This window comes from Cheilinus undulatus, linkage group 11 (assembly GCF_018320785.1).
Source record: "Cheilinus undulatus linkage group 11, ASM1832078v1, whole genome shotgun sequence".
NCBI classification, from domain to species: Eukaryota; Metazoa; Chordata; class Actinopteri; order Labriformes; family Labridae; genus Cheilinus; species Cheilinus undulatus.
Window position 1 is genome coordinate 6,786,947 of NC_054875.1, and position 25,760 is coordinate 6,812,706.

Here is a 25,760-nt window from a genome sequence, read left to right on the forward strand (position 1 = left end):
ATAACTTTTTTTAATCAAGAGGAAAAGACAAAAATACAAAGTACAAAATAGACAATCTTTCTATACATACACATGGAGGAAATGTGTAGAGAAATAACACATATAAAGGTAAATGATAAAGAATAGCATGAAACAAAGATTTCAAAGTCAATGTTTATAGATACAGAGATACTGTAAGTCCAGTTAGTTAAGAGTTACCAATACACAAACAGACTACTGAATGCATTAAGGCACCGCCGTGTGCTTTGTGTATTTTGGTCTTTAAGTTTCTATTTACAGTGTTTTTTTTTTCTTTAAGAAGAAAAAGGTACAAATGACATCAGTAATAAAAGGAATTAAGAGTTGAGGCGAGACTGGCCTCTGTGTAAGACACAGAATCAAACCGCTACAGGGATATAATACAGAGAGGTCATTTACAGTATTTAACACAGACAAACACAGACGCAGCGATTCTTTTAACACATGATGCGGACTCCCTCTCGCTCACAAACACTGAAGATACGTCACACTACGGTTACTTCATAGACACCACATGCACCAGCTGGGCACGCTGTGTAACAGACTCAGCATATTGTTTATAACACTATAAACAAACACTAAACTAATGACACACTTCTCAGGCGCACCAATCACAGAGCAGCAATCGTCCTCCATGCAGCTTCTTCTAAATAATGCCTACTGGGATGTTTGATTTAAGCTGTAAGGCCTTCTGATGGGCAGAACATGCCCAGAGTCTGACATACAATACTAAAGAGTATCCTATTGAGTATTTCCTATTCAGATGCCAGGCTTACAGAACTTTCTTTAGCTGGTTGAATCGTTTTTTACAGGTTTATGAAGCTGCATCTAAACACAAGCTCAGGAGATGTTAGTTTGGCCAATAACGCCTTGATAGAACAGAGTATTTTTGCATGAAAATTGACTTTCTCAGCTTAATATGACTATAATACAACCTCCTGACAAAGGCTGACAACACAGTACATGTGTCTAAGCCTTAACCAGTTTTAAAAAAATTTGGTAGGCCACAGATAAAAGGAGAGTTTTAGGTGATTTTTCATGTTATAATTCTCTGAACGTACACGCTGGATGATTTGGCCAGACTGCAAAGAGCAAACACCTGCTTTTTGTTGTAACAATTCCACAGAGGTTCTCCAAAACACATTAGAAAAAGAAAATTAGAAAATCATTCCTGCTGTTGTTGTGGTGATTTAAGACATTGTCCGACAATTTAGAGAGGAAAAAATACTCCAAAGTTGAGGATTCTGCTCGTGGCTCTGCTTTCATTGTGGGAGTGTGTGCAGTCATTAAGACCAAAACATAAAACATGTCAGAAGTCCACCTGACCAGTCGAGTGCAGCTGTTCCATGCACACTTCATGCCAAATAATGTACAGTCTGACTGAGGGTGGCATGACTTACAAATGAGTCGACTCCACACACTAAACACTACAAGACTTAAAGGCCGGACTTTATGCCAGATTTGCCTGCTCTGACACAAGGTTCATCAGACCATAATGTGACCAAATACAAATAAAAATATGTAAATACTTTCAACTCTTAGTTGGATTGCCCCTGATTGACACCCACAACCATCCGTAAAAGCAACATGATAAAGTCGCATCACCAACCAGATGCTAGTAACTTTTACAGCTCGCAAATGTGAACACAACCATACCTTCATCTCAGCATGGATTTCACTAAAGACTTTTTCTTGTTTTTTAATTTTTGATGCAACTGTAAAGCCCAAAACACACCAGTACTGTCTGACAGAAGTCCAAATAATTGTATCCAGTACTTTCTACATAAGAAAACAAAAGACACTGGCAGTGGCCAGACGCATCCATCAGCACTTTATACCACTGCTTTATTCCCAGCAGAGTATTTTCCTAAGTCCAGCTGATTTGTACATCTCAGCTGCAAAGTTGCAGCTCTCTTTGAGAGAACAGAAGAAGAAATTTAGCGCCATCTTCCATTCGTCTAAGGTCCACTTCTCTGATCTTTTTTTTTTAATTTAACAAGTAAGGCAGGCCCCAAGTGGGCTCTTGCTGCTGGTATCATAAGCCTGGCCCAGCAGTGGCTTATGGGGAGTTGGGGACTGCAGCCGGTGTGTGCTTAGGGTGGCACTTCAGGCACCATGCAACATCATGGGGCCATCGTGTTTTGGGCTTAATGCAATCTAGGACAACCAGTCAAGGATTTCAGTTGTCCTCCATGTTTGTTTTTCTTTAGAAGTCACGTTTTATCACGCAAGTTTCTGTGAGATCTCTTGTGTAGGGAATCCTCACTTTGAGATCCAGACCGCAGGTGTGTGGTCTCATGGTCTGGCCAAATCATTTCAGGTGTAGGCTCAAAGAACTAAAGGATGAAAACTGTTTAAACTGCCCTGTCTGTGGTGTCCCACGTTTATTAAATGGTTTAAAATTTGAAAATCATGTGGAGTGTGGCCAGCCAAATAAGAATTTTCTTTCCTCATAAATCTCTGCATGTCATGTTGAAAGAATTGTATATACAGTATATCACCAAATACAAATTATAGGGGTGATAAAATAACTGCAGAAGAAAATCAAGACTCTTGCAACTAGATAGGAAAAAAATTGCTAAAATCTGATGCCATCCAAATTAAAGAATATTAGTAAATTGTTTTTTCTACATCTCAAACATCCCTATTCCAAGCATGAATTAGCTTTGATAACATCCTTTTGAGGAGCTGCTGCTAAGGAGAGATGCAGAAAAGAGCCTCAAGTTTACCTCAAACAGAACACAATACTTCAGTTTCACTTAATTAGACTGATGAATCCTCAAACTCATAAACAGATTAATTAGATAACGAAGAAAACATTCAAACCAGGCCAGGTCTTTGTACTCTAAACAAACAGGATACAAAAATCTGCATATATGATGTTCAGGAGAATCCACAGGTTCTTTAAGAGTTGAGTCACTGTGAGAGCAGTGTCCATGCTGGTCCCTCGTGTTGCCTCTGTACAGTCTCATGGGGAGTGCAGGCTGCTTTAAGGCATCGTCTTTGGGTGTCGTCGTTAAGTGCATTAACATTATTGCTACTATAAAACAATACAATGGTCCTCAGTGGTGCTGCGGCAGAATGAACACTCCTTTAGTCTCCAATATGAACAGGAATATACAGTAATCAATACTAGTGGTGCATACACAGTTTGTCGTTGCTTTGTATGAGTGTAAGAATGACTGTTTTTAAGACACTGAGCAGCAGAATAACCGTATCCTGCCTACAGATTAACTTCATAAGAAAACAACTCTACAGTATCTCTGCCTTTGAGTTGAGTCAGAGGCTTCATAAGACATCTCAGATGATATAACTTTATCCAAAACTATTAAATAACCTACAGAGTTATGTGTTTTTTTTTTCCCAGAGCTTTGGAATTTCTCATGGTTCACATTATGGAATGAACAGTGCAATAAAACAACGAAGATAAACGCCTCTTCTTTGTTTTTTCCAAACCACAGTTGTCCTTTTGTGTCTTCATTTCCTCTCGTTCCTTCGAGTTCTTTGTCATCTTCTTTTAGTGGTTAAACTATGAGTAATGACATCATTGAAAAAGACAATCTCTGTGTCTTTTGGGGATTTAAGATGTGGCTGCGTCGTCGTCTTGATTTTTGCATCGTGTCCATCAGGGTTATTTTATTTCTCCTGATATTACAGGATCCGTCTCCGTCAGCCTTTTGCATCTTGTTTGGTCTGCATTTTCATTTGCAAAGTGGCAGAAAAGAAAGGAATTTATAATCCAAAGTCTCCATCGTCAGAAACCAGAGGCTGATTTTGACATTAAGGCATTTTTAAGGCAAAGAAACAGCTGCTGGTACATAGTGCTTTCTGTCCGTAGCTCAAAGGTTTGGTGCTTCTTAAAAACACAAAAATCCACCGTCAGTCAGAAGATATGAAAACGTCTTTCAAAAGTCATCTTGTATTGCTCTTTGGTGAGGTTTCTGAAGGTTTCCCAGTTGCAGGTAGTGCTGCTGGCTTCAGCGGAGTGGTCACCAGCGTTGAGGTGCTCGTACAGCCGGTCTGTCGAGGTTCAGCATTGAGTTCAGGAGTGTGGATGAGTAGGAATAAGGCAGATGGGTGGGGCTCAGTGGCATCATAAAAACATCCCCCATCCTGGTCAGAAGAATACAGGTGGGGCCCGAATCCTGAAGGTGATTGGTCGCTTTGGTCGTCTACATGGAGTCGCTGTCGTGCTCCATCGGCTCGTCAGGAAGGCTGGAAGAAAGAGAGACAAGAAATCAGAAGGTGAGTGCCAACGTGAAAGCTTAATGTTGGTCTTTCTTCAGGGTTTTTGTGTGCTTTATACCTCTTGTTGGTTAGAACTCCAACAGACAGCGAGGCCAAAGCATTGACAGCATCCGTCTCCTCACAGTCTCTCCTCTGAGCAGCAAGGTACGACAGACCCACGGATCCACTGGAAGTCTTCACACTCTGCCAGTACTGACCTAAAACCCCAACAAAAATACAGGTTACTGCTACTGATGCTAGTTTCAATGGGATTACTTGAAGCATAAAAGAAAAGGTCAGAACAAACACAAAATTATTATAGAAAGAACAGATTAGTGCTTACTCTGAATTTGTATGACGGTCTGCAGAGAGCGGACTGCATTAGCATTGGGCTTCTGGAGTAAGACTTCTTCTGCCAGTGGGTCCTGAACAACAGAGACAAAGATATCAGGATGATTAGATCACATTTACTTTCAATTCAATACAACTTCATTTGTATAGTACGTTTCATACAAATGTAAACTTGATGTGCTTTACATAAGATAAAAAACAAACATATGAGCAAAAAACAACTGAAAAAATTGGTCTTTCAGATATAAGGTGTGAATAATAGAAAAAACATTTGTTTTGTACTTCTCCCGGGGCTTTAAATTATATTTTTCTAACTTTAGGCAAATAACCTGGATGCTTCTTTCATTTGTCTGAACAAGGAGCAATCCTTAAATAAACTCCATCACCCAGCATGCTTTACCTGTAAGCCCAGGAGCGCGCTGACACAGGCCTCTGACGCGTCACAGATCGCTGTGAGGTCATGACCTCCTTCGAGGGCCAAAACCAGACGACCTCCAGCCAGAGACATCAGCTGACGGGTCAGAAAACCAAAACCTGGAGATACATAAAACACAGCCACACAGAGAAATGTTAACATGCATGAACCAAACCAAAGTCAATAAGAATCAAGTTCAGACTCCTGACAGTAAATGCCCCAAATAAGATCAGAATTTCCAAAACAAACATATATTTAGACCTTTTGGATCCACTCACAAAAACCAGAAGCTCCTAATTACTTATAATTATGGTTAAATCAGTGAAGATGTGATGGACAGTCATAGGCATGACTCCATCTCTTTGGTCTGTGATGAACAGGAGCTGTAATAATCTATTAATATCTCTAAATAACCACAGGACCCAGAGGGACGTTCTTATTGGCACCCCCACGCCGTAAATGATCCCTTTAAGTAAAGTCGGCTCAATCTGTGGTGGAGGGCCGTACTTACATTTGCCAGAGACCTTGTACCCTCCCAGAGGAGCAGGGTTTCCTTCTGCAGCGTCGAACCCGGCTGACACCAGAACGACATCTGGAGAGAACTCCTGAGCGATGGGCATCACCACAGACCTGCAGAGACACGCAGGGGAAATGTCACTTTAAGGGACTGAGAGAGGAGTTTGCAATTCAAACCCGTTGCCAAAAGAGGTTCATACAAGATCATTATTAGGCAGCAGCTAAAATGTGCCACACATTTTCTACCTTTTCATAAATGCATACATAACAACCAAACTCAAAATATGAGTGATTTCCCCACATAAGGAGGTTAACTTCTATGTTGTAAAAATTGTTATCTAAAACCTTAAAATGAGGCCAAAATGTACAGAAAAGAGAGTTGAAACTTGTTAGTCACACTAGAAAAAGTAGCTGGCTGTAATTATGTGAGTAGTTGGCTGTTTGGCTGACAGCTGGCACTGGAAGAAAGCTCTGGTGTGATCAAACACTCACTGAACAAATCTATTGGCAGCAGAGAACTACGTTTTACAAGCTTTGTTCAAACTATAAAATAGGAAGGTAAAATGCCATTAAGAAACAGGCTGCAGCTGTCAAATGCAGGATAGACAGCAGGCTTCTTAATATCACTGCTCCATCATTGGGTCACAGGCAGATCTAACACTAGAATTCTTTGTCTATTATATTACATAAATGAGTTGCTTTGATTTGCATGTTAGACATCTTTTGCACAGTTGTTTCACGACAGCATCCGAAAAAGTACCTGCTGATTAAACTTGCTCACAAGGCTGTGAATTTTTGTGCCTCTGCACCGGTGATAAACATGACAGGAGACATGTTTGTAGGTTGTTTGCCTGGGACTTTCTGTTGAACTGGATACCACAAGAATGCCTTCAAGGACTTTCTTCAAACTTTGCACAAAAATCAAACATGCCTGGAGGAAGAATTTGGAGTCCATAGGCCAAAGGTCAAGGTCATTGCTGCTCATTGTCATTCCTGAACAATAACATCTCAAAAACACTTAGATTTTTATTTAACTTTGCACAAAGGTTTTCTCTGCCTCAGGGTTCAACTGATTTGATTTTGGAGGTCAAGGGCCAAAGTCATTGGGCTTTATTTCCATCCATTGCTTTTTGAATTGGACATTTTGAAAATGCTTTAAGGGATCCTTTGCAAGCTTTGCAAATTCTGAATAAACACAAGATACCTGTGCCCTTCAAAAAGGATCAGCACTCAGTGAAGGAAACCTTAATCCATTACCATTTCCCTTCACGAGTCTACAAGTCTACGAGTCTAGATGGGTAGCAAAAAGCCAGGGTTGTCAACTGGGAGCCCTCCTTTGCTGGTGTTTTGTCCAGTTAGTCCCATGACACCCTCAAAGGCTGAACATTGATCTCCAGCATCCCAGAGCCACCACCCACCATGCCAACATGGAGACATCCTTATCTTACCTATACCTGAGCACATGGCCCACACAGCCTGAACAGCAATGACATTCAACAGACCCAGGCTCTGTACATGCCACTCATAAGTGCAACTACAGAAAGACAACTGTTCCTGATACAAACATCCGAAAGTACACAAGAGAAAAAGAGAGAGAGCTTAACAACAGGGCTATGAGGGGCAGAGCTTGAGGTCAGGTGCCCTGAATGGGGCTGCATGGTTTGAGGCTCTACCTCCCCCTACTTCCTCATTTAATGAGGGAAGAGGAAAAGGAGCAGATTATGAGAAACAGAAGAGTTACCGGGTTTTGTCAAATTTTATTTTCGCTCCCAGCTGGCATTATTCCTCCTCATCCAAATCCACTGACTGGCCTGAACTGCATCATTTGACCTCTCCTTAAGTGTCTTTTACAAAGTCTGACCCTGTACTCCCAAATTTCTAAGTAATCGAACAGCTGACCTTGCCACAACACCTCTGGATCCCACTTCTACATACAGTGACTTTGTACCATAATGCAGCCTCTTTGAACTGGACCATCTTTGTCCATGTAGGCAATACATGCAATTTCAGTATTGCTGTAGACCTTTGATTCTCAACTGGTGGTAGGGGACCCAAAGTGGTTGCAAAGCCAATATCAGTGGGTTGCAGATGCATGCCTGGAAAAAATGTGTCACAAAGTCTTTAATGTGCTTTCATTTTGAAGGAAATGTCTCTATCGCTTTGTTCCAGTAGATCTTTTGTTCCCTCTTTAGCCCAAATTGCCAAATTTTTCATTTAAAATAAATGGTTATTATTAGAAATATTACAAATTTGGGTCACAAGTTATCATGAAAGAGGTCGTTCTGGATTCTGACATGAAACCAGTTGAGAACCACTGCTCCAGATGTACAAATATAAAGAGACACACAACAGAACATCAAGAATAGTTAGCAAGGTCATGGAGGCATAAAACCATAGAGTGGTATTCCTATGTTTATGTTTTCTTAGTAGGTAAGGCTGCTGTACATGCATGCATGAAGATTTGAGCAGTTAAGACTGAAAGCATCGTTGCAGCCCTGCAAAAACAAACCGAGTCATTGTGCTTCTAAATGTAGGCCTCTGGAAGAACATTGTCCCATCAAGGTTTGTCTTTCACGACCAATTTTGGTTCATATCACAGTTGATTTTGAGATCAGTATCTCACTGACTTTAACTAGGATTCGCTCAGTTTTCTCATAACAGTCCAGAAGAGTCTAGATGAATCAGCCTCCTGTTGATGAAACCCATCAATGATCAAATCTAAAGAACTTGTTAACATGACAAGTAAAACCTGTTTGGCTCAGCAGCTCAAACAGCGCTGACAAAAGGACTATTGTTCCTCTGATAAAAAAAGCTGCACAGCCTCCAGTAAGAAGAGTCTGCTGACAAAGTTGCATTTTTGAGTCAGCTTTTTGTTGTTTATGACTCCAAACAGATGAAGATTTCCTTAATGCTATTGTTGTGAAGAAGAGAGATGTGTCCTGTCCCTGGGCGGAGAGAAAAAGGCTCGGCTCTGTGGCTTGATCATGTCGGCGGAGTTCAAAGCCGGCGTGTGTGCGTCTGTTTCGCATTAGAGGCTTGTCACTCTCCTCACGTCATTGACAACAGAGAAAGGAGGAAAAACAGTCCATCTGGGATCCATTTACCTTCATTATTCTGCCTGGGGACTGTGGAGACCCCCATCCCTCCCCCCATACATCCCTCTGCTTCTTACACACATATTCAAATCCACGCACAGACCCAAACACATACTGCTGTCATGACCGCATGCAGATGGACAACATGAGCTCACGGACAAAAATGAAGACGCACAGAGATAAAATGCACCTTCCAGCAACAGCACAGACCTATGAACACACAAAGAAACTTTAGAGGTCAGAGTAGGGCTGAGTGATATCGGCAAAAAATCATATCATTTTTTCGCCCAATGGCAACACAAAATATGTCTATATCTGGATTTTTCTGTGTATAAATAACAAATGGCTGTCACAATATCAGACTTTAATATGATTCTAAAGTCAAAAAATGCTTGAACCGTTTTGACACCACAGCAACAAAAACAGAAGTCCTAGACACCAGATACAGGAAAATAAACTCAGATAAACATCCCAAAGAACACGACAACCTTTTCAACATTTTCAACTCTCTACCATGCAAGTCAGGATGATAAAAATCACCATCATTTTAATGAGCATAGGTATAAAAGGTTCCAAGGAAAAATGGTTGGGCACCACTGGTCTAAATGGTACAAATATGTTGGCAAAAAAAAAACCAAAAAAAAAAAAACGGGGAACCAGCAAGGAGCAAGGTAAAGCTATGCCAACTTCACTCACTTTTCAATATTGCCAATGTTTTTAGGCAATTAAGACAGTTTGCAGGAGTTGCCTGCAATACTCAGTAATCACAAACAATATACTTCCCAATATTGAGTATCTAGGACTCCAATTTTTGACGCTGAGGTACCAAACAGTTATCAATATGCCTTGATTTTACTGAAAATATAAATTATCTGACCCTGAATGAATAAGAATAAGGATAATTCATTATTTAGACAAAAAAAAATTTAAAACAGATTTTATTGTGATCAATAAGCATAAAACTGTGCCTGGTTCTGACCATATACCATCTTTTTTTCAATAAACTACCTGCATAGATGCAGGATGGATGGATGGACAGATCAGCTGTAAATAAAAGTTGTATATACAAAAAAATACATGAAGTTCAAACAGAACCAACTGACCCACGTGAGCTAAAATCTTTCTTTGTCCACTGTCTTCCTTGAACTTTCAAGTGTTCTTTAAGGACTGAAGTTTTAGGTCTGAACTTCATTTCTATTTTGGTGTCAATCTCAGTATGAGCTTCAATAATAAAAGCCCATCGAATATTGTCCAGGACCCAATATTGTGCACGCTCCTTTCTTACCCCACATCTCATTAAAAAGAATATTAATACATCGCAAAAACCTAATATGTTGTCCAGCCTAAGATAAGAGAAATACTTTCCCTTTGTCTTCCCCTCAAGTTTTGATTAACCAGATAACTTCTATCAACTTCATCATCCTCACGTGGTGATACAGCAGACCAGGATCAAACCTAACCACAAAACCCAGACCCCCCTCCTCTGCAGACCCATTAAATCTGCCACGCTCCCCCCATGAGAGGGAGACTACAGACAAACTAATGGAAAGATGGCGAGGAGGAGGCCGGAGCTAGGAGAGGAGGATGGAGGAGGAGGAGGGGGAGCCTATTAAAGATCAATCAGTGCAGGAGGGGGCCAGTGTGTGTGTGTGATGATGATGATGATGAGGGTCGGGGTGATGGAAAAAGAACTGGGGGGTGTGAGTGAAGGATAAGGTGAAAATGCTCCAAAGCTCCCCCTCTGAAGTTAGAGCGCTCACAAACTTTAACCCATAAAATTGATTCCAATAAAAACCTTGGAGAGTTTTTCCACAGACCATTTAATGTAACAATCTTTATTAATTACGAAAGGGGGAGGGGGAGGGGGAGGTAGCTGTGAAGATTTTAGAGCCATGACAGGAAAAAAAGGGTCTTTTGAGGTGTCTCCACATTTGAGAATAAAATTACCTTTTTCGAATCACCAACAGGCTGACTGTAACTCTAACCCTACCCTAACAGGGAACTAACACATCATAGCCTAAAAAAAAAAAAAAAAAAAAAATCAAGATTATAAATTGCAATAGATTATGAGCCTTAAACCATCGGGCTCTCCCAGAGAGAAAACAGCTTTTGACTTTATTCCTGAGCAACAATTTCGATTGTGATAAAAGTCCATAACAGAAAGGAGGATTGACACAACCCAGGCTGTGCTCTGGATATCCTTACATATTACCAGGTGCATGGGAAAATAATCTGTTGAAAAATAAAGTCCACACCTTTAGGACACAGTATGGGGTTGTTGTAAGGAGAAAGCACAGCCTAGGGTTCTGTCTGGGCAGTCAGCAGGGGTGCCACGAGCTCCTGGTCATGCTGTGGATGTCCAAAGCAGCCGAGTACTGCCGGCAGTCTTTAGACCTATCACCAGGGATTAAAACATCCTCGACAAGAGAAATCTCATTAACCTTGACTGCAAAGCGAAACACATAAGTGCCAACATTTGTCCACACTGGCTCTGGCTGCCCTCCCATCCCTCTGCAGCCTAGGCTGCAGCACATTGAGCATGTCTGAAACTTATGCACATGACTGCACATGCAAAGTTTGCAGAAAAATACCCCATAGCATTCTGGAGTTCATTGCATTCAAAAGCATGGGATGCACATGATCCCTATGACCTTGTCCTTTCTGCTTTTGACCTCTAAAATTGAATCAGTTAATCCTCGAGTCAGGACAAATATTTATACAGAGTTTGAAGAAAACCCAACAGCTTTAAAAGATTTTGTGTTCACAATAATGGACTGGAAAGCAAGGCACAATGACCACTACCTTTGGCATCTGACCTCCATAATCAATTCTGGACACCCTTGGGTCAAAGCGAATATTTGTGCAAAGTTCGATGAAAATCTGCCAAAGCATTCTTCAGATATTGTGTTCACTAGAGTGGGCTGGATGGAGGGAAAACCCAAAAACATAAGGCCTCTGGGCTCAGTTATCGCTGGTGTGGGGGCGTAAAAATGATGTTTGTGAAACAACCTCTTAAGGATCATTGCATGGTAATAATGGTGCTAAATTGATGCACAATCCATTCAGAGAAGGTTTATGTTTACTGCTGCGTCTAGGTGAATTTTTCAGTTCTAAAGTCATTGTAAAGTCTCAGAAAATTATCTGAGATTTCTAACTGATCCTGGATAATAACAGGCACTAAAATGACTCGATTTAAAAGACTGATTGGATTTAATGTTGCTGAAGATATATAAAACATACTTTTCTTGTGTCCTAAGATTACAAACATGCAATCACAATGTCTCTTTGTTCGCCTTTGCTGCACTTTAGCCTTCATCCCTACGTCTCTTACATCTGCCTCTATAATTTTCACTGACTTTATAAGTGAAAAGTGGCCTAAAACACTGGGTTGCACCTACTTGTGTACCAACAGAAATGACCTTCATTAGTAAAAAGCATGCAGTTTGAGTTTCAGAACCAGTGACCTAAACCATACTATAGAATCACTATAGAATCAGTATTATTGTGTGTAAACATTTGATGTGGCGGCCTGTCACCATCAGGAGCTCCAGGCAGACTGAAAAAAATGGAGCATTACTCAGAGCTTCTATTAGGTCCAGATCTGAATACTCAACCATACGATCAGCATTATGTAATAAAAATAAAAACACTTTTGATCAGATGTGTTTTCCCCATTCAACTAAAAGAGGCACATCCATCTCAGCTTTACCCTGCATCTGATCAAACTTTGAAGTTTGCTAACTTAATTTTGTCATTAAATAATTTTCCCAACAATTTCTGGTTTGAATATGAATTATCATGATATCAAGCTGTGGAAAGGCACAATCCGGCTCTTATAATGGTCTGCTTGGAAAACACAGAGACTCCTCAAAGCTTTAGGGAGGTCTCTCAGCATGGAGACTAAAGCCTGGAGGAAGCATTGATCCTACAACTTTTCTGTTTGTTTTGATGTTAGGGGAAATAAAGGGAGGGACGAGTTTAATCCAAACTATGAGCAGATGGATCTGCAAACATCAAAAGTTACACAATTCAGAGTGGCACTGAAAGCTTTTGTAGGATTCATGCCATTAAGAAAAATCTGCTCATAACTCTTGTTTTATTCCATTCACTTGGAACATTTATTGTCAATGGGTCAGCACAAATTTACAGCACATTTTAGAAACATTTCTCAACAAGCGAGGTAAATACTAGAGATTTATTAACCAGGACTTACACGTAATCTCATGGAGCTCTAAACATTCACTTTGACTAAATCCATGTCACTCTGCTGGACTAGAACTGTTCAGTCTCATAAACACTGGGTGTAACCCCCCACCTGATAAGAAAATCTGTCTCTCTCTGCTGCACAGGAAGGTCAAAGGTCAGAGTCATGCTACAGGAGGCAATGCTAGTGCTGCCAGGGAATCTTAGGTTAGTTAAGAAACACCTCAGAAGAAGAAGACGCATTCTTTAAGGATCCTGTGATGGGTTTTTAGTTGTTATGAAAAACTTAACTTAATGTTGAGGCCTCTTTACGTGCTACAGAAACAAAGAACATCAAAAAACATGTAAGGGAAAACATGTAACATATGTCCTCTTAGCTTCATTTTAATGACTTGAATGAAAATGTTGGAATTTAAAATACCAGCAAAAGCAAATGTGCCATGCATAGAGAGCCGTGTAAAGCAGCTAGTTGCACAGCCTAAATCCACATCTTGACACTAACAACACACAGCCAATCATAATTTTGAATTTGGGTTGGCCAATTGGATTTCTAGGTGGCCATCCTCTAGATATGCCCTTGAGTATCAAACATGTTTGATGATTCTGATTTCAGATTGAGCTGCCTTGGGTATGGAGTACCCACAATAACCAATGAGAGTGAGTAGATGAGGAGTGTCACCAGCAAACATGGAAGGGGAAATGGAGACTACTGAGCTCTAAGCCAAGAGTGTGATGCTTTAGTGAACCCCACATTGAGAATTAAAGTGATGTTGTATGCTATAAGAGGAGCACAGTAATCACAGAATAAATCGAGTGAAGCCTTGTTTTTATTTCATGAGTTTTTGGATCGTAGACCATCCACTTGATTGTTCTACAGCATGTTTAAACTCCTGTGATTGTACTTCAGTAATGTATATAAACATATGCACGCTTGTGCATATACCTAAAACCCCATACCCCCCACCAACTCCCCCTCCCCCTCCCCTACATCTGTGATTCCGCCACTGTGCCCCTTTTCCTGTAACCATGCGGTCACCAGTTTCCTTGAGGTTTGATGCGCTAGACAACCAAAAAGCCCACACAACTGGAACTTTACTGGTGCCAAACACCCACCAATGACAATTATCTACCCCACAAGCAGGAAGTAAGCGTCCCAAATCTGTCAAACAGGAGACCTGGAGATCATTTACAGTAAAGCTTCTAAAGTTATTAGACGGAGGGTGAGCCACACATGCTCTCCAAATGACGAGGACTCTTAAACACACTGGAAATACGTCAGAGGTGATGCAAAGCTGATCACAGGCTGGATTTAAAAAAGTCTTTGTTGTGGCTCATAGGGGAAATAAGATTAATCGTGGGATAACAGCTTTAATAGATCACATAGAACACAGGCGGTCTGAAATCAAATACAACAAACTGTTTCTGCTGAGTTTTAAGATTTACATCCAACAAAGGAATTAAAGATGCATTACCTATCAGCTGTCTATAAATCTGTGCGGCTCTTAGGTCATAAATTTTTCTGAGCATGAAATTATGTCAATCTTTATCCTTTAACAACAAATATAAATCAACACTGATACCCCTGCAGGATGATGGAGCAGTATAAGATGCTGTTCATTCTTAGAGCTGCAGCATCGAGGTGTTGTTCATGCTCCGTGTGACACATCCACTTAGACACCGACTTTTTCTTTAACATGCTGCCTACAGCACAAGTACCACTCTCTTAGTCTTCTCTGTTTGTTCTGTTACCTGAATGCAGCAATGTACTCAGCATCTCCCATGGGTGGATCCAGTCCTCCAGTCCACGCCACGTTCACATTGAAGCCCTCCCCTGCTCCAGAACCGACCTAAACAAAAACAAGTACTGCATTTTAGTCATGCATCATTACAGTAAATAGTGTCTAAATGTTTGTTAGGAATCAGGCTGTAAAATTATGTTTTAAGGGCCACAGTGTTTGCTGAATTCCCCCACCTCAGCTGGAGAGCCGCTCCCAGGGAAGAAGTTTCCATCATCATAGCGATGAAGTGAGATGTAGAGAACGCTGGGGTCACTGTAGAACACTTCCTGGGTGCCATTACCATGGTGAACATCCTAGCAATAAGATGAGAGAATGCATGTCAGTTATCACAAGGGTCCATATCTACAGCTGCAGTTTTTCCACTGGCAATGCACCTTTCAACACAAAACCAATGTATTCCAGTGTTTCCACCACTCAGCATCAGCTGTTCTTGTCACAGTTACAGAAGTTCAATTTTTGGAACAGTGCAGCACTAGTCCCTGTTAATTCTCTCTTGAGAACCAATCAAAATCAAGAATAGCCTGGAGTTCTGATATCAGCTTTGTCAACAGCTTTTCGAGGATTTAATTTCCATTGTAGCTGCTGCAGTTGCCAGGGCAGGTTTTCTTTACATTTTCACTGGTACTTTTTATGAAATAAAAGAAAATTTTAAGCTCCTTACCCTATAAAAAACACTGTCAGAATAATGAGGGAAACAAAAGTCAACCTGTCCACACAGCAGAGTTGCCAGATCTTGTTTGAGATGATGCATATCTGTGTTTTAAGAAGCTGCAGTTCAGCTTAAAATTTTTATGGAAATAAGACAGTCTTCTTGTCTTCCTGTCTGTCTTCCTCAAAGCGTGTGTTAGTCACTCATCAGTAAAATTATTGGGATGTAGAGTTCATTACAGGTTTTAAATTCAGAAGTCTCACATTAGTTGTTCAAGTTAATATGACTTTTATGGAAATGTCACTACTTTTTTATAACTATATAATAAATTAAAAGAGAGCTTCAGCATGGCTACTGTTAAAAATAGTCTTACCCAGTCAACGATGAGGATCTTGCTGACGCTGAGCTTGTGTTGGAGCTGCTTGGCAGCGATGGCCACAGAGTTGAAGTAACAGAAACCCCTGATAATCAAAGACAGAGAGGATTAAACTGAAGTTTAAGAACAAGTCTGTAAATTTAGGTAAACTTGTCAGTTTGCTTGTTGTGCCGGTGTGACAAAAATCTCATCAGTTATTTATGAAAGCACTCTTATATGTCAGAAAAGTAAAATATATCTCTCTAGCTGTGCAGAACTCACAATGATTTGTGCTCGGGATAAATGAGAAGATGAGTCATCCAAGCATCAGTAAAAAACAAGACTGGCACAAAAATGGCCTAAAGAAGTATTCATCTGTCTTGTTTTGTTCCTTGGTCTGATTCTTATCACCTCATTAATCTACAGAGAAGCTGCTGACAGCGCAGCAGGGAAACTTTCTTTGTTTAGGCTGAGCATTAGGAGAAGAGAGGCACATAGACAGAAACTTACATCGGATTAGAGGGGTCTGCGTGATGCCCCGGCGGTCTGACCACAGCAAAGCCGTTCTGTGAGGAAGAAGAAGACGCCATTAATCAACAATACTGTGAATGTAGAGGAGTGCAAACAAATACAAATGTACTGGCTTTTACAATGTGCAACAATAGAATACTTTGGCTCCTGTAAACAGGAAGAAAAGTTTTTCTGTGTGGCAAATTCAACCACCAAATGAAAAAAAAATATTGGTTAAAAAATACCCAACACAACCCAACATTTTTAGTTTTCACGGTCTGCAGTTGCATGCAAAACCATAGCTAACTATACTGTTTATAAAAACACTCATTTAACTGTGAACTCATAGTAAGTTTGCAAAAATGATAAATGGTTATTCATAATTACTTTAAGGGTTCACTGCAGTATGTTGGCTTAAGAAAATCGTGTGTATCATTTGTTTTTGCCACTATTTGAAAGACATGGATTAAGCTTAGCTTCATATTTATTATCCTTGAAAGTGAAGCCAAGCTTAAAAGCAGAAATGCATTAACTATGGCAATGCCACACAATAAAGGACATAAAAAACAACTGTTTTGCTGCTTTATGAAGAAGTACATTAGTAAGTATTCTCCACCATACAAGCAGCTCAAAAGATGTTCTTTAGAAGGGAAGTGGTTGTGATGTGAGACTGTAAACTAGAAAATAAATCTACCACTGCTTGAAATAGATAAGCTGGCATGAGGACTGTTTTGCAGTGGCTTTGCAGGGTAATTATTATGGCAATTATATCAAGTGATATGAAATCACGATCATTAAGCATGATTAGTGGACAAAATGATTTGCATAACATGCATTTATCAAGCTTAAACACTTTTAAAGCATTGAAACACAAGCATTATATGAAAATAAATGAGTTAATAAAACCTAAATGCATCAAAATAATAACCCATAAACAAAAAATATATATTCTCTGATGGTAAAAATGACAACAGACACTAAAACATTTACCACATGACAAAACTGATGGACAAAAGTAGCTTAAAGCTGCATACAGCAAAGTAACAGTGTAGTCTTGATTACCTCATTTCACATATGGGGGAAGCTAAAGTCATGATTAATACTAAAACTTTATTATTGCCAAGCACGAGATAACTATATATTTTCTTATTTTTATCTTCTTTAACTCCAGAAAATGTTTAAGTTGATGGTTTTCTTACTTTTCATGGTTCAACTGTTGATTAAGGCTTGTAGCTATTCATGCTTTACTCATTTTAAGAGCCTTTTGACATTTCACAAAGTATTTAACAAATTAAAAACATTTCTAGACATAAATCACTGTGAGGAGTACAAAGATAAATGCTGATGGGATTCATCTTTGAAGTGGGCTTGTCGCTCCTACAGGCAGAGTGACGCACAGTCCTCTGCAGCATGCATTGTCTAAGTTTGCATGTCTCTCTTCTCCTTGTAGCCGACACATGGGAACAAAACAACAGCAGTCAGAGAGGCATTACCTCACTGTAACTCAGAGGTACTGAAGATAAGTGTTTTTTTCTTTTTTTGCTGTGACTAGAGCTGGGAACGCAGTTCCTCTTTAGGGATTAAGGTGTTAAATCTAAAAAAATATATCTGCCAGAAGTTACATAGCATTTTAAACTCTTAGAGATGATTATTCTGCTATTAATCAACGTGGGCTGTGGATTTGATCTTGTATTTTGTTGCAACAAGCCTGCAATAAATAATAAAAATATGGCCATGTATGCATTTCAATTGCTTCATTCCTTGACCTCCACTTTATCCAGATTCTTCCAATATGAAAGAATCATTTTGTGTTACTTATTAAGTGCTGTTTCCTTTTAACTCTCTAAACCCCAGTTCTAAATAATATTTGCAGTGCAATGTATCGGACCATCACAGGGGACGGGTACAACTGTGTGAGTTGAGCCAATGAAGCTCAAATCAGGCCAGCTGAAAGTTTTACCTAGGTCTCAGTTAATGAAGTCACAATTGGCTGGTTTTGGAATATTTCAGGCAAATAAATGGGAGCTAGAAATATTGTTTTGAAAAGATTTTAATTCCTACAAATATCAGTTTAAAGCAGAATACTTTATAAGATGAAATCATGCTGAGAATTTTGGAAATTATTATCACTGTCTGGTTTAAATAAACTTTTCACACGGAAACTTCAGGCTGAGAGTCAGGCTTCCTTTCATCAGCTGTGCACATAAACAGGATGTGTGGAGTTATATGAGCTAATGAATGTGGAATTCAAGGCCATATTACCCTAATTTGTCTGTGTAAAAACGTTGTTTGTAGCAGACACCTTAGTCATAACGAGACCGTGTTTGTATGTGCAGGGAAACTACACTGCCACATTATGACGAATGACAAGACACACACATGCAGCATCTTCACAAGTCCTGAATCACTTTCATGCAGAACTTATACAGCCTAATGTTGTGTATTATCATGAGGATATTAAAACTGAAAAAAAATGTTGTTTTGCAGTACTTTCCATATTGCAGAGAGGAATGGATTGTGCAGCAACTTAATACAGTCAACTTTAAATTTACTGACTATGAGTTGTGTCTCTGTGAATGCAGAGCAACCCGGCACATGCAGCTTCAAGTTTTAACTCATGTTGTTGCAAATCTTTAGTCTGAACTGGGCCTTTAGAGAACATTTCTACTAGGAAGTGCGACACGTGTTTAAAGAGGCGATTTTGCGAGAACTTGAGACTTTGTCTTGATTTTCTGTGTGCCTTGGACAAAAAAAGGTGGAAAACCACTGCGCTAGGCCAGCTGCAGCCAACGGCTTCATGAGGCAACGCAACAGCTAGCTCTTATTACAGTCAAATTTTTTAATATTGGTTTGGTGTTTCTGGGCCTAAATCTTCAGACAACAGAGTAATATTTGGCATTGTCAGTTAGTCCATTTCTCACCTTTAGCTCCCGTTTAGCCACTCTGAAGGCGAGCTCAACGACGCTGCCTGCTGCCATGCGTGATGCTGTAGAGGTGTGAGACTCATTCCAAGTTGTGTCATTATCAACCTGTAGATAAAAACACAAATCAATAATTAAAGTGAAAGCATTTGTAAGATGTGTCTCATGAATCCTGACTCCGTCCTAAGTGTCTCCAGGACAATAAGGTTAAAACGAGGACTCTATCTGGGGCATGAAGGACTGAACGCTACGCTTTGATTCAAGAGTAAAACCATCAGTTTTCTCTTCCATTGTGAGCCCAGATCCATATTTCTGATTATCTTCTTTCCATCCCTCTGTTTGTTCACAAAGTGGCATTACTGTCCATATGGCTTGGACAATGAAATCAGAGGCATTTCTTTTATCCTCGGTCATGCACACGCTGTTCTCGTTAGTACTGACTTGTCATGGTCCGACACGGACTGTCAGGCTAACGTTAGCCAACTCTCTTTTCCTCTTTAATATCCTGTCTTTCTTTTAATTCCACTCTGTTGCTTTCCTTTGAAACTATCTCATATTCCACACAGTGATTGTGCTGTAATGTATAGTTTAGTTGGAGGGTTGAAGAAGTTCAGAAATAAAGCTATGTATGTGATAGTGTGCATCTTTCTTACCCCTACACCCCCGCATGGTAACATGACGAACATCCTTTGAGAGAGGATTCCTGTGGGAACAAAGAAAAACTTCTGCATCATTCAATTACATTTCAGTTTTATTCCTTTTGTCAACAGAATCACTTCATGCCAAGTCAGCTCATGCTGACCCTGCATGCTCCATTGAAGAACATTCATGTCATTACGAAACTATTTATAGTGACGTTCTAAAGCACAGACATATGTTTGCTATTTCTTTATAATCAGTGGATTTCAAAGACAAGATTAGGAACACAATTTATGGCTCTGCTTCTAATTGCACAACAAAAGGTTTTGTATCAGCAGTTGAGTTACTCAGAAAATCTTCACATCTGCAGCACTGTTTAGTATTTATGATCCAGATCATATTTATGAAGCAAAAAGACTCTTAGTTTAGCTTTACAAGCACATATTTTGCTTAAGAATAAAAGCAGACAAAGACAATTAATTTGGAAAACTGTGTGTGTTATGTTGTTTAAACCTTGTTTTAACCTCTACCCTTGCTGAATTTGAATTTACTTTTATGATTGAGAAAGCCACCGGGGCAAGATTGCGCATACCTGCCAATTTGCGATTATCCAGTTTGAGTCTGTTGAGTGGGTTGGTGCCGTAGAGCAGTACGTGGCGCTCTGTGTGGACCGACTGTAGCTCCTCCAGAGTGGCTTTACGACCCCGAATACTCTGCACAAAAAAAAACAAACAAACATACTATTTTAAGTTCTCAGATATTGTTGCTATGGGACAGTTCCTAACTGGTCTCGCCTCAGGATGTATCAACACTTCTTTAATGAGAAATCCTGATCCAAATTTCCAAATAATTTCAATCACTCAAATATCTTCCCCCAAAATATTACAGTTTGGACCTTAAAATGAACAAAACATGTGATCATACAAAGAGACAGGCAAGCCTGGGAGAACAAAGTCCTGTGCAGAACGTTTAGGCGTGTAGGGCAGAAGGGATTCATCACAGGGACCGATGTGCAACAACCTGGGGCTGTAGGCTCAGCGGCATCGCTTTTGTCCAGTTCTTTTAAACCCTGAAAATAGGCCCAGAGACTGCCTGGTGTTTTTCAGGCCTGTGGTGCATCGACAGTAGGACCAGGATGTTGCTTTCCCCAACATCCACCCCCTAAAGATGTGAACTTAAGTTGTTTTTCAGCAGATTATTTTTCCATGCCTTTGGTAATGTGCAAAGACATCCAGAGCACTAAAGGGGTTGTGGCAATCCTCCTTCCACCTGATGGTGCAGCTCACCACATCGACTTTACTTCAACCACCATTTTTGGCCCACACAGCCTAAAAGTTCTGCAAAGAACCATGCATGCACCTTTATTTTAATCCATTTCCTGTGATTGCATGTACATTTTTGTTTCTTAGAGATGAACCCATTCTACATCCATATCATTGAAAAGCAAGCTTTGTTTCCCATTATAATGAGACAGATGAGTTCAGATCTCTTAAGAATAACCAAAACTGGCTTATCAAGATGGTAAACAGTAAAAAAAAATCATAGGACACATTTCTTCTTAGGACTTTTGTGCATCAAAGATGCTTTGGCCTGGTTTATACTTCTGCACTACCTCAGCTATAGCAATGCAATGGTGGTCTACGGCATTGAGCACTGCATGCTTCTGCATTTTTGTGTCCGTATTGCCCTATAATACTCAACCTAGGGTGTACTCAGTGCCAGTCCCTGTTCTTTTGCTCTGTCTCCTGCTTGTTTTAGTACAGGCAACAATTTCAAGTGAAACCCACTGCTGATAAATACTAATCAGCAGTTGATTATACTGCAGTTATAGCAAAGGAGAAAGGAGAGGAGACTTCAGAGGAGAAAGAACGTTCAGCTAAATCAGGTGAAGCAGAAGACGGGACATTTTTGCACTTATCCAGCCACTGAGAGAGACATGGATGAGAAAATATATGTCTGAAACTTTAAGATGCCAGAAAGTAGATTCCAGGCAGACATTCACGACCCACTAAAAACAGCTCTGTAAACCACATTTGGGTCCCAATCCACCAGTTGAGAACCACTGCTGCAGAAAGACATGTTTAAATGGCCCAGAACAAGACATTATATAAGGAAGCATATGCACATGAATAACACAAAAAAGTAATGCATTACAGTCCCTAAAAGTCTGATCCAACAGTATCACATCCTGTTACGTTTCATTTTCAAACAAGCTCATAAAGTCAGGTTTTTGAAGGTGAGATGTGTCAGTGTCATACCTCACACTGTCCCCTCAGGCCTCTCTCCTGTAGTCGGGACCAGATGCTCTGTATCCTCCCAGCATGCTCTGGGTGACTGCTGTTGTCTCCACATGTGCACTGGTGCTTCAGCATCTGAGAGTCATAGACCAGGCCTGCATATACAGACGTAAACACAATTATTGACACTAATATACGATAAATCAACAAGCACTCAGCCTAGATGTCACAGCAGAGTCATGTTTTTAATATATTTACACTAAAACTAAATAATGGAAGCTTCACTTCAGAGATGCTGTGCAGCAAAGATGAAGCTGAAATGCATCCTTGTTCATGTTGGCAGCCAGCTCTGTGAGCAGGAGAGTTTAACTATCTCTGCCAGTCCTTGCTTTAACTGCTTTCTTTAATGTGATTACTGATTGAACACCCCCTTTAAAGGTGTAAAATAGACTTTAAATTTCCTTAGTCCAGCTCACCAGTGGTGAAGCGTGGTTTGCTGCCTGCATCCTGTGCTGTCAGGCTCAGAGGCTTCTCAGGCAGGGTGAGAGAGGTGGAGGCTGGAGATGACTGTGTGCGTGAAAGAGGACGATGGACACCCAAACCACTGCCAACGCCACCGCCACCGCCACCGCCTCGTAGTATGGGTACTGCCAGGGTTTCCATTTGTCGATGCAGCTGCTGGAGTTGCTTCTGCTGCTCCCACAGCAGTGACTGCGGAGGTGAAAGGGGGAAACCAATAAATATCATTACAAAGATCATTACAAATACATCAGACGACAAACATAAGTGCTAAGTAAAACACTGCAGAAACCAGGGGGTTTGGTTCTCTGCATGTGTTTTGCAGCTGTGACTCTCTCTCACACAACAATGAAAAAGAAAGTGCACAACAATCTGCAGAGTGGATCTGGGGATCAGTCTGAACATATGTGCACAAACTTGATTCTTTTGAGAGAAAAAACATTTAGAAATAGTTGGAATAGTAAGGAGACATGAAAAGCAAGGGTGATCTTTAGAGTCAGACCTCTCAGCTTCTAAAGAGATTTGTGACAGTGTTAATTTTGATATATTCTTAGTATTTAGTTTCAAATATTCATTGGTTTTGTCACAGTTGTGTCATTTTCAAACGTTTTCATTTTAGTCTAGTTTTAGCAAAAGTCCTTAAATTTTAGTCTTTATTTTTATTTTCAAGATTTATTCTCTATAAACTAATTTAGTAAGCCAAAATGTAAAGTCCAAAAAGATTTAAAACACTCAAATTCATGCACTACATATATTTTAAATGATTTGAAATACAGTAGGAAAGTATTTACACATGCAAAGCTGTGATATATCACAGCTTTTGAACATCTGGCAGTTCACAACATTTTAGTTATTTTAGAATTTTTATCACAACAGGTATATTTTTAGCCTCTCTGAATTGTGGGGAAAAGATTGTCAACCAACATTTTCAGTCAATTTCAACAATGAATTTATCATTGATGAAGAGAGCAAGTTAAAGGTCCCCTAGCTAAACATTCAGGTTCACTGAACAACATATGAAAACACATGAAGAAACATGATTTCTAAAGCACATAATATTCTAAAAGGAACAAGAGTGTTTTTTTCCAGTAGGGTTTAAATTGCAGGTTTATAGGTCTAAATTTTAATGAAGTCGTTTTTTGGTAGGTTTTAACCCATAGAAGAAAATTCTGCTCATTTCTGGGCATTCTGAATGCCAACACCAATATAACATTAACAGTTTTAAATGCATGACTTGCACATACATAAAAAATCGTCCAAGATAAGCTTATCTGCAGAGTTTTCTAAACACTCTAAAAATCTGTATGTACTTCTTTTATGATTTCAGTAACACTGAGAAGAAGTTTTAGGGGTGCCTTAGTACAGGGGTTCCCAAACTTTTCAGCCTGGAGACCCGGGACCCCCATGGTCACTACAGTTGCTTGAAGCATAGCTGAACATAGCTGTGCCATTTAAGAATAGTCATGTGCAGACCTGAATTTTTACCATGTTTTATTTCAAATTGAACTGATTGTGTGTATATATTTCCACAAAAATGGGCAAAATATACAATCTAAAACCATTTTAAAAAGTTCTTTATTTTCTGAGGGCATCTCGTTACCCCCTCTCAGTGTCTCAGGACCCCCAAGGGGCCCTGACCCCCACTTTGGGAACCACTGCCTTAGTTCCTTACAAACAGTCTAAAATTGCCTCTGCAGGAGGGTTTGTTATGACTCGTAAGATTTATTTATTCAAGTATATATTTGTTTCATGTTTCTCTGATCACTGGATCAATATCTATGTTCTAATTATTTCTTTTTTATATATATATTTTGGGCTTTTTGCCTTTATTTGTGTGGGAATCTGAAGAGAGAAATAAAAACATGCACCAAAAACAGTGTCTAAATCAGGAATTGATCCTGCAACTGCAGCCTCTGACTATGGGTGCCTCCTCTATAACAGGAGATAAAATGCAGAAAACAGTTTTTATTCTTTTAATTCAGTATTATCTGACTCTTCTGCTTTACTTTTCTATGGAGAAATAGTGGATAAATTGCTGGTCCTAGTTTGTCCAATTAGAAGGACTTGCTGCTCTTTAATTTTCTAAAAAATTTCATAGGCTTGGACTCTGTAGGACAAAAAAAGCCATTAAAAGTTGACATCCTGTTATACTTGTATTACACCTGTTAAAAAGTAGAAAGGGTAGAGATTAAGCAGTGTACATTGCAGTCTTTTATTTCTTAAAGATGCTCAAAATAAAGTCAAAAGCTCAAAGTAACAGAACTTCTTTTAGCTTAATATCCTGACTGTCAGTATCATGCAGAAACTATTGAACCTAAAACTTCTGTTTGACTATGACCTTTGGCATAAAAGGTCATTTAAACAATCCAATAACATTTCCTTCTCTTAGCGGTGAAATTACAGGGCTTCTTTGTTATTGTTTTTAATTTCTCTCCTTGTAGTATGTTTCAAAAAGCCTTCTGATTATGTGGTTTGTCTGATTAGTGAGCTCCAAATCCTCTGAATGAGTATTAGCTCGTCTTACAGAGCATTCACTCTGTCATCAACATGCTGAAATAACCACCGGGATGTAATGAGTAGTAGTTACACCACAGAACACTGAAACAGCAATTAGGATCATGCAGGTTAAAGTGTTATGCTGCCATCTAGAGGTATGATAGTTGAACAGTTGTGAAGTTTGACTTAGTGAGGGTGTATGCTAGATTAAAGAAGTGTCCATATGTTCCTACCTGGTTGAGTATGAGTGCATGCTGTAGGTTCATTTGCTCCTCATGGCTCTTGGATGCCGTTGGCCCCGCCTCCCTCAGGGACTCTGCCCTTGCTCTGCTCTGATAGGTGGGCTCTGTGGGCGACGTGCCGCCACCGTCTTCTGAGTCCATGTCCTCTGAGGGGATCTGATGCAGCCTGGGCTTCTCACTGGACTTAGACATCAGCTAAAAATACAAATTTTGAGTCAGATGTAGAAGAGCAGACTGTAAATGCAGCTGCTGCAAGTGAAACCTCATCATTGTTGCCAGATGAATAGAGAAGCACTGTACAAGATCAGATCATTTTACCAAAACAAGTATAATGGATTTTTTTAAAAAGGGTAATTGGATAAGAAAGTATAAAGAGCTGAGTGGGAAATGGCTGTTGAAGGGGAAATGGAATTTTTCAGGAGCCCAGAATCAACACATGTTGCTTCAATTATTCTCTGAGCGTTGTTTGGTTTGAATTATTTTAACATTACTATCTGTAGCTAAAACTGTCTCCTTGTAATTGCATTTTTGTAAAGACTGAACTCCATAGGAATCTTTTTATATAATA

At 39.8% G+C, this 25,760-nt stretch overlaps 1 protein-coding gene across 4 annotated transcripts in view; it reads right to left on the bottom strand.

Annotated features, from left to right (window-relative positions):
- Positions 1 to 25,760, bottom strand: part of hdac7a (histone deacetylase 7a) — a 120,794-nt gene continuing 95,034 nt past the window's right edge. For all 4 annotated transcript variants that reach the window (XM_041798938.1, XM_041798939.1, XM_041798937.1 and 1 more), the window contains 15 exons: positions 25,184 to 25,387; positions 22,412 to 22,646; positions 21,957 to 22,090; positions 20,291 to 20,411; positions 19,713 to 19,762; positions 19,060 to 19,167; positions 16,139 to 16,194; positions 15,647 to 15,734; positions 14,798 to 14,917; positions 14,575 to 14,672; positions 5,523 to 5,641; positions 4,997 to 5,130; positions 4,589 to 4,670; positions 4,325 to 4,463; positions 1 to 4,233 (listed from right to left, as the gene is read on the bottom strand). In XM_041798938.1, coding sequence (XP_041654872.1) covers positions 4,191 to 4,233; positions 4,325 to 4,463; positions 4,589 to 4,670; positions 4,997 to 5,130; positions 5,523 to 5,641; positions 14,575 to 14,672; positions 14,798 to 14,917; positions 15,647 to 15,734; positions 16,139 to 16,194; positions 19,060 to 19,167; positions 19,713 to 19,762; positions 20,291 to 20,411; positions 21,957 to 22,090; positions 22,412 to 22,646; positions 25,184 to 25,387 — 1,731 coding nt within the window. In that variant the 3' untranslated portion in view covers positions 1 to 4,190. The remainder of the gene's footprint in view (positions 4,234 to 4,324; positions 4,464 to 4,588; positions 4,671 to 4,996; positions 5,131 to 5,522; positions 5,642 to 14,574; positions 14,673 to 14,797; positions 14,918 to 15,646; positions 15,735 to 16,138; positions 16,195 to 19,059; positions 19,168 to 19,712; positions 19,763 to 20,290; positions 20,412 to 21,956; positions 22,091 to 22,411; positions 22,647 to 25,183; positions 25,388 to 25,760) is intronic.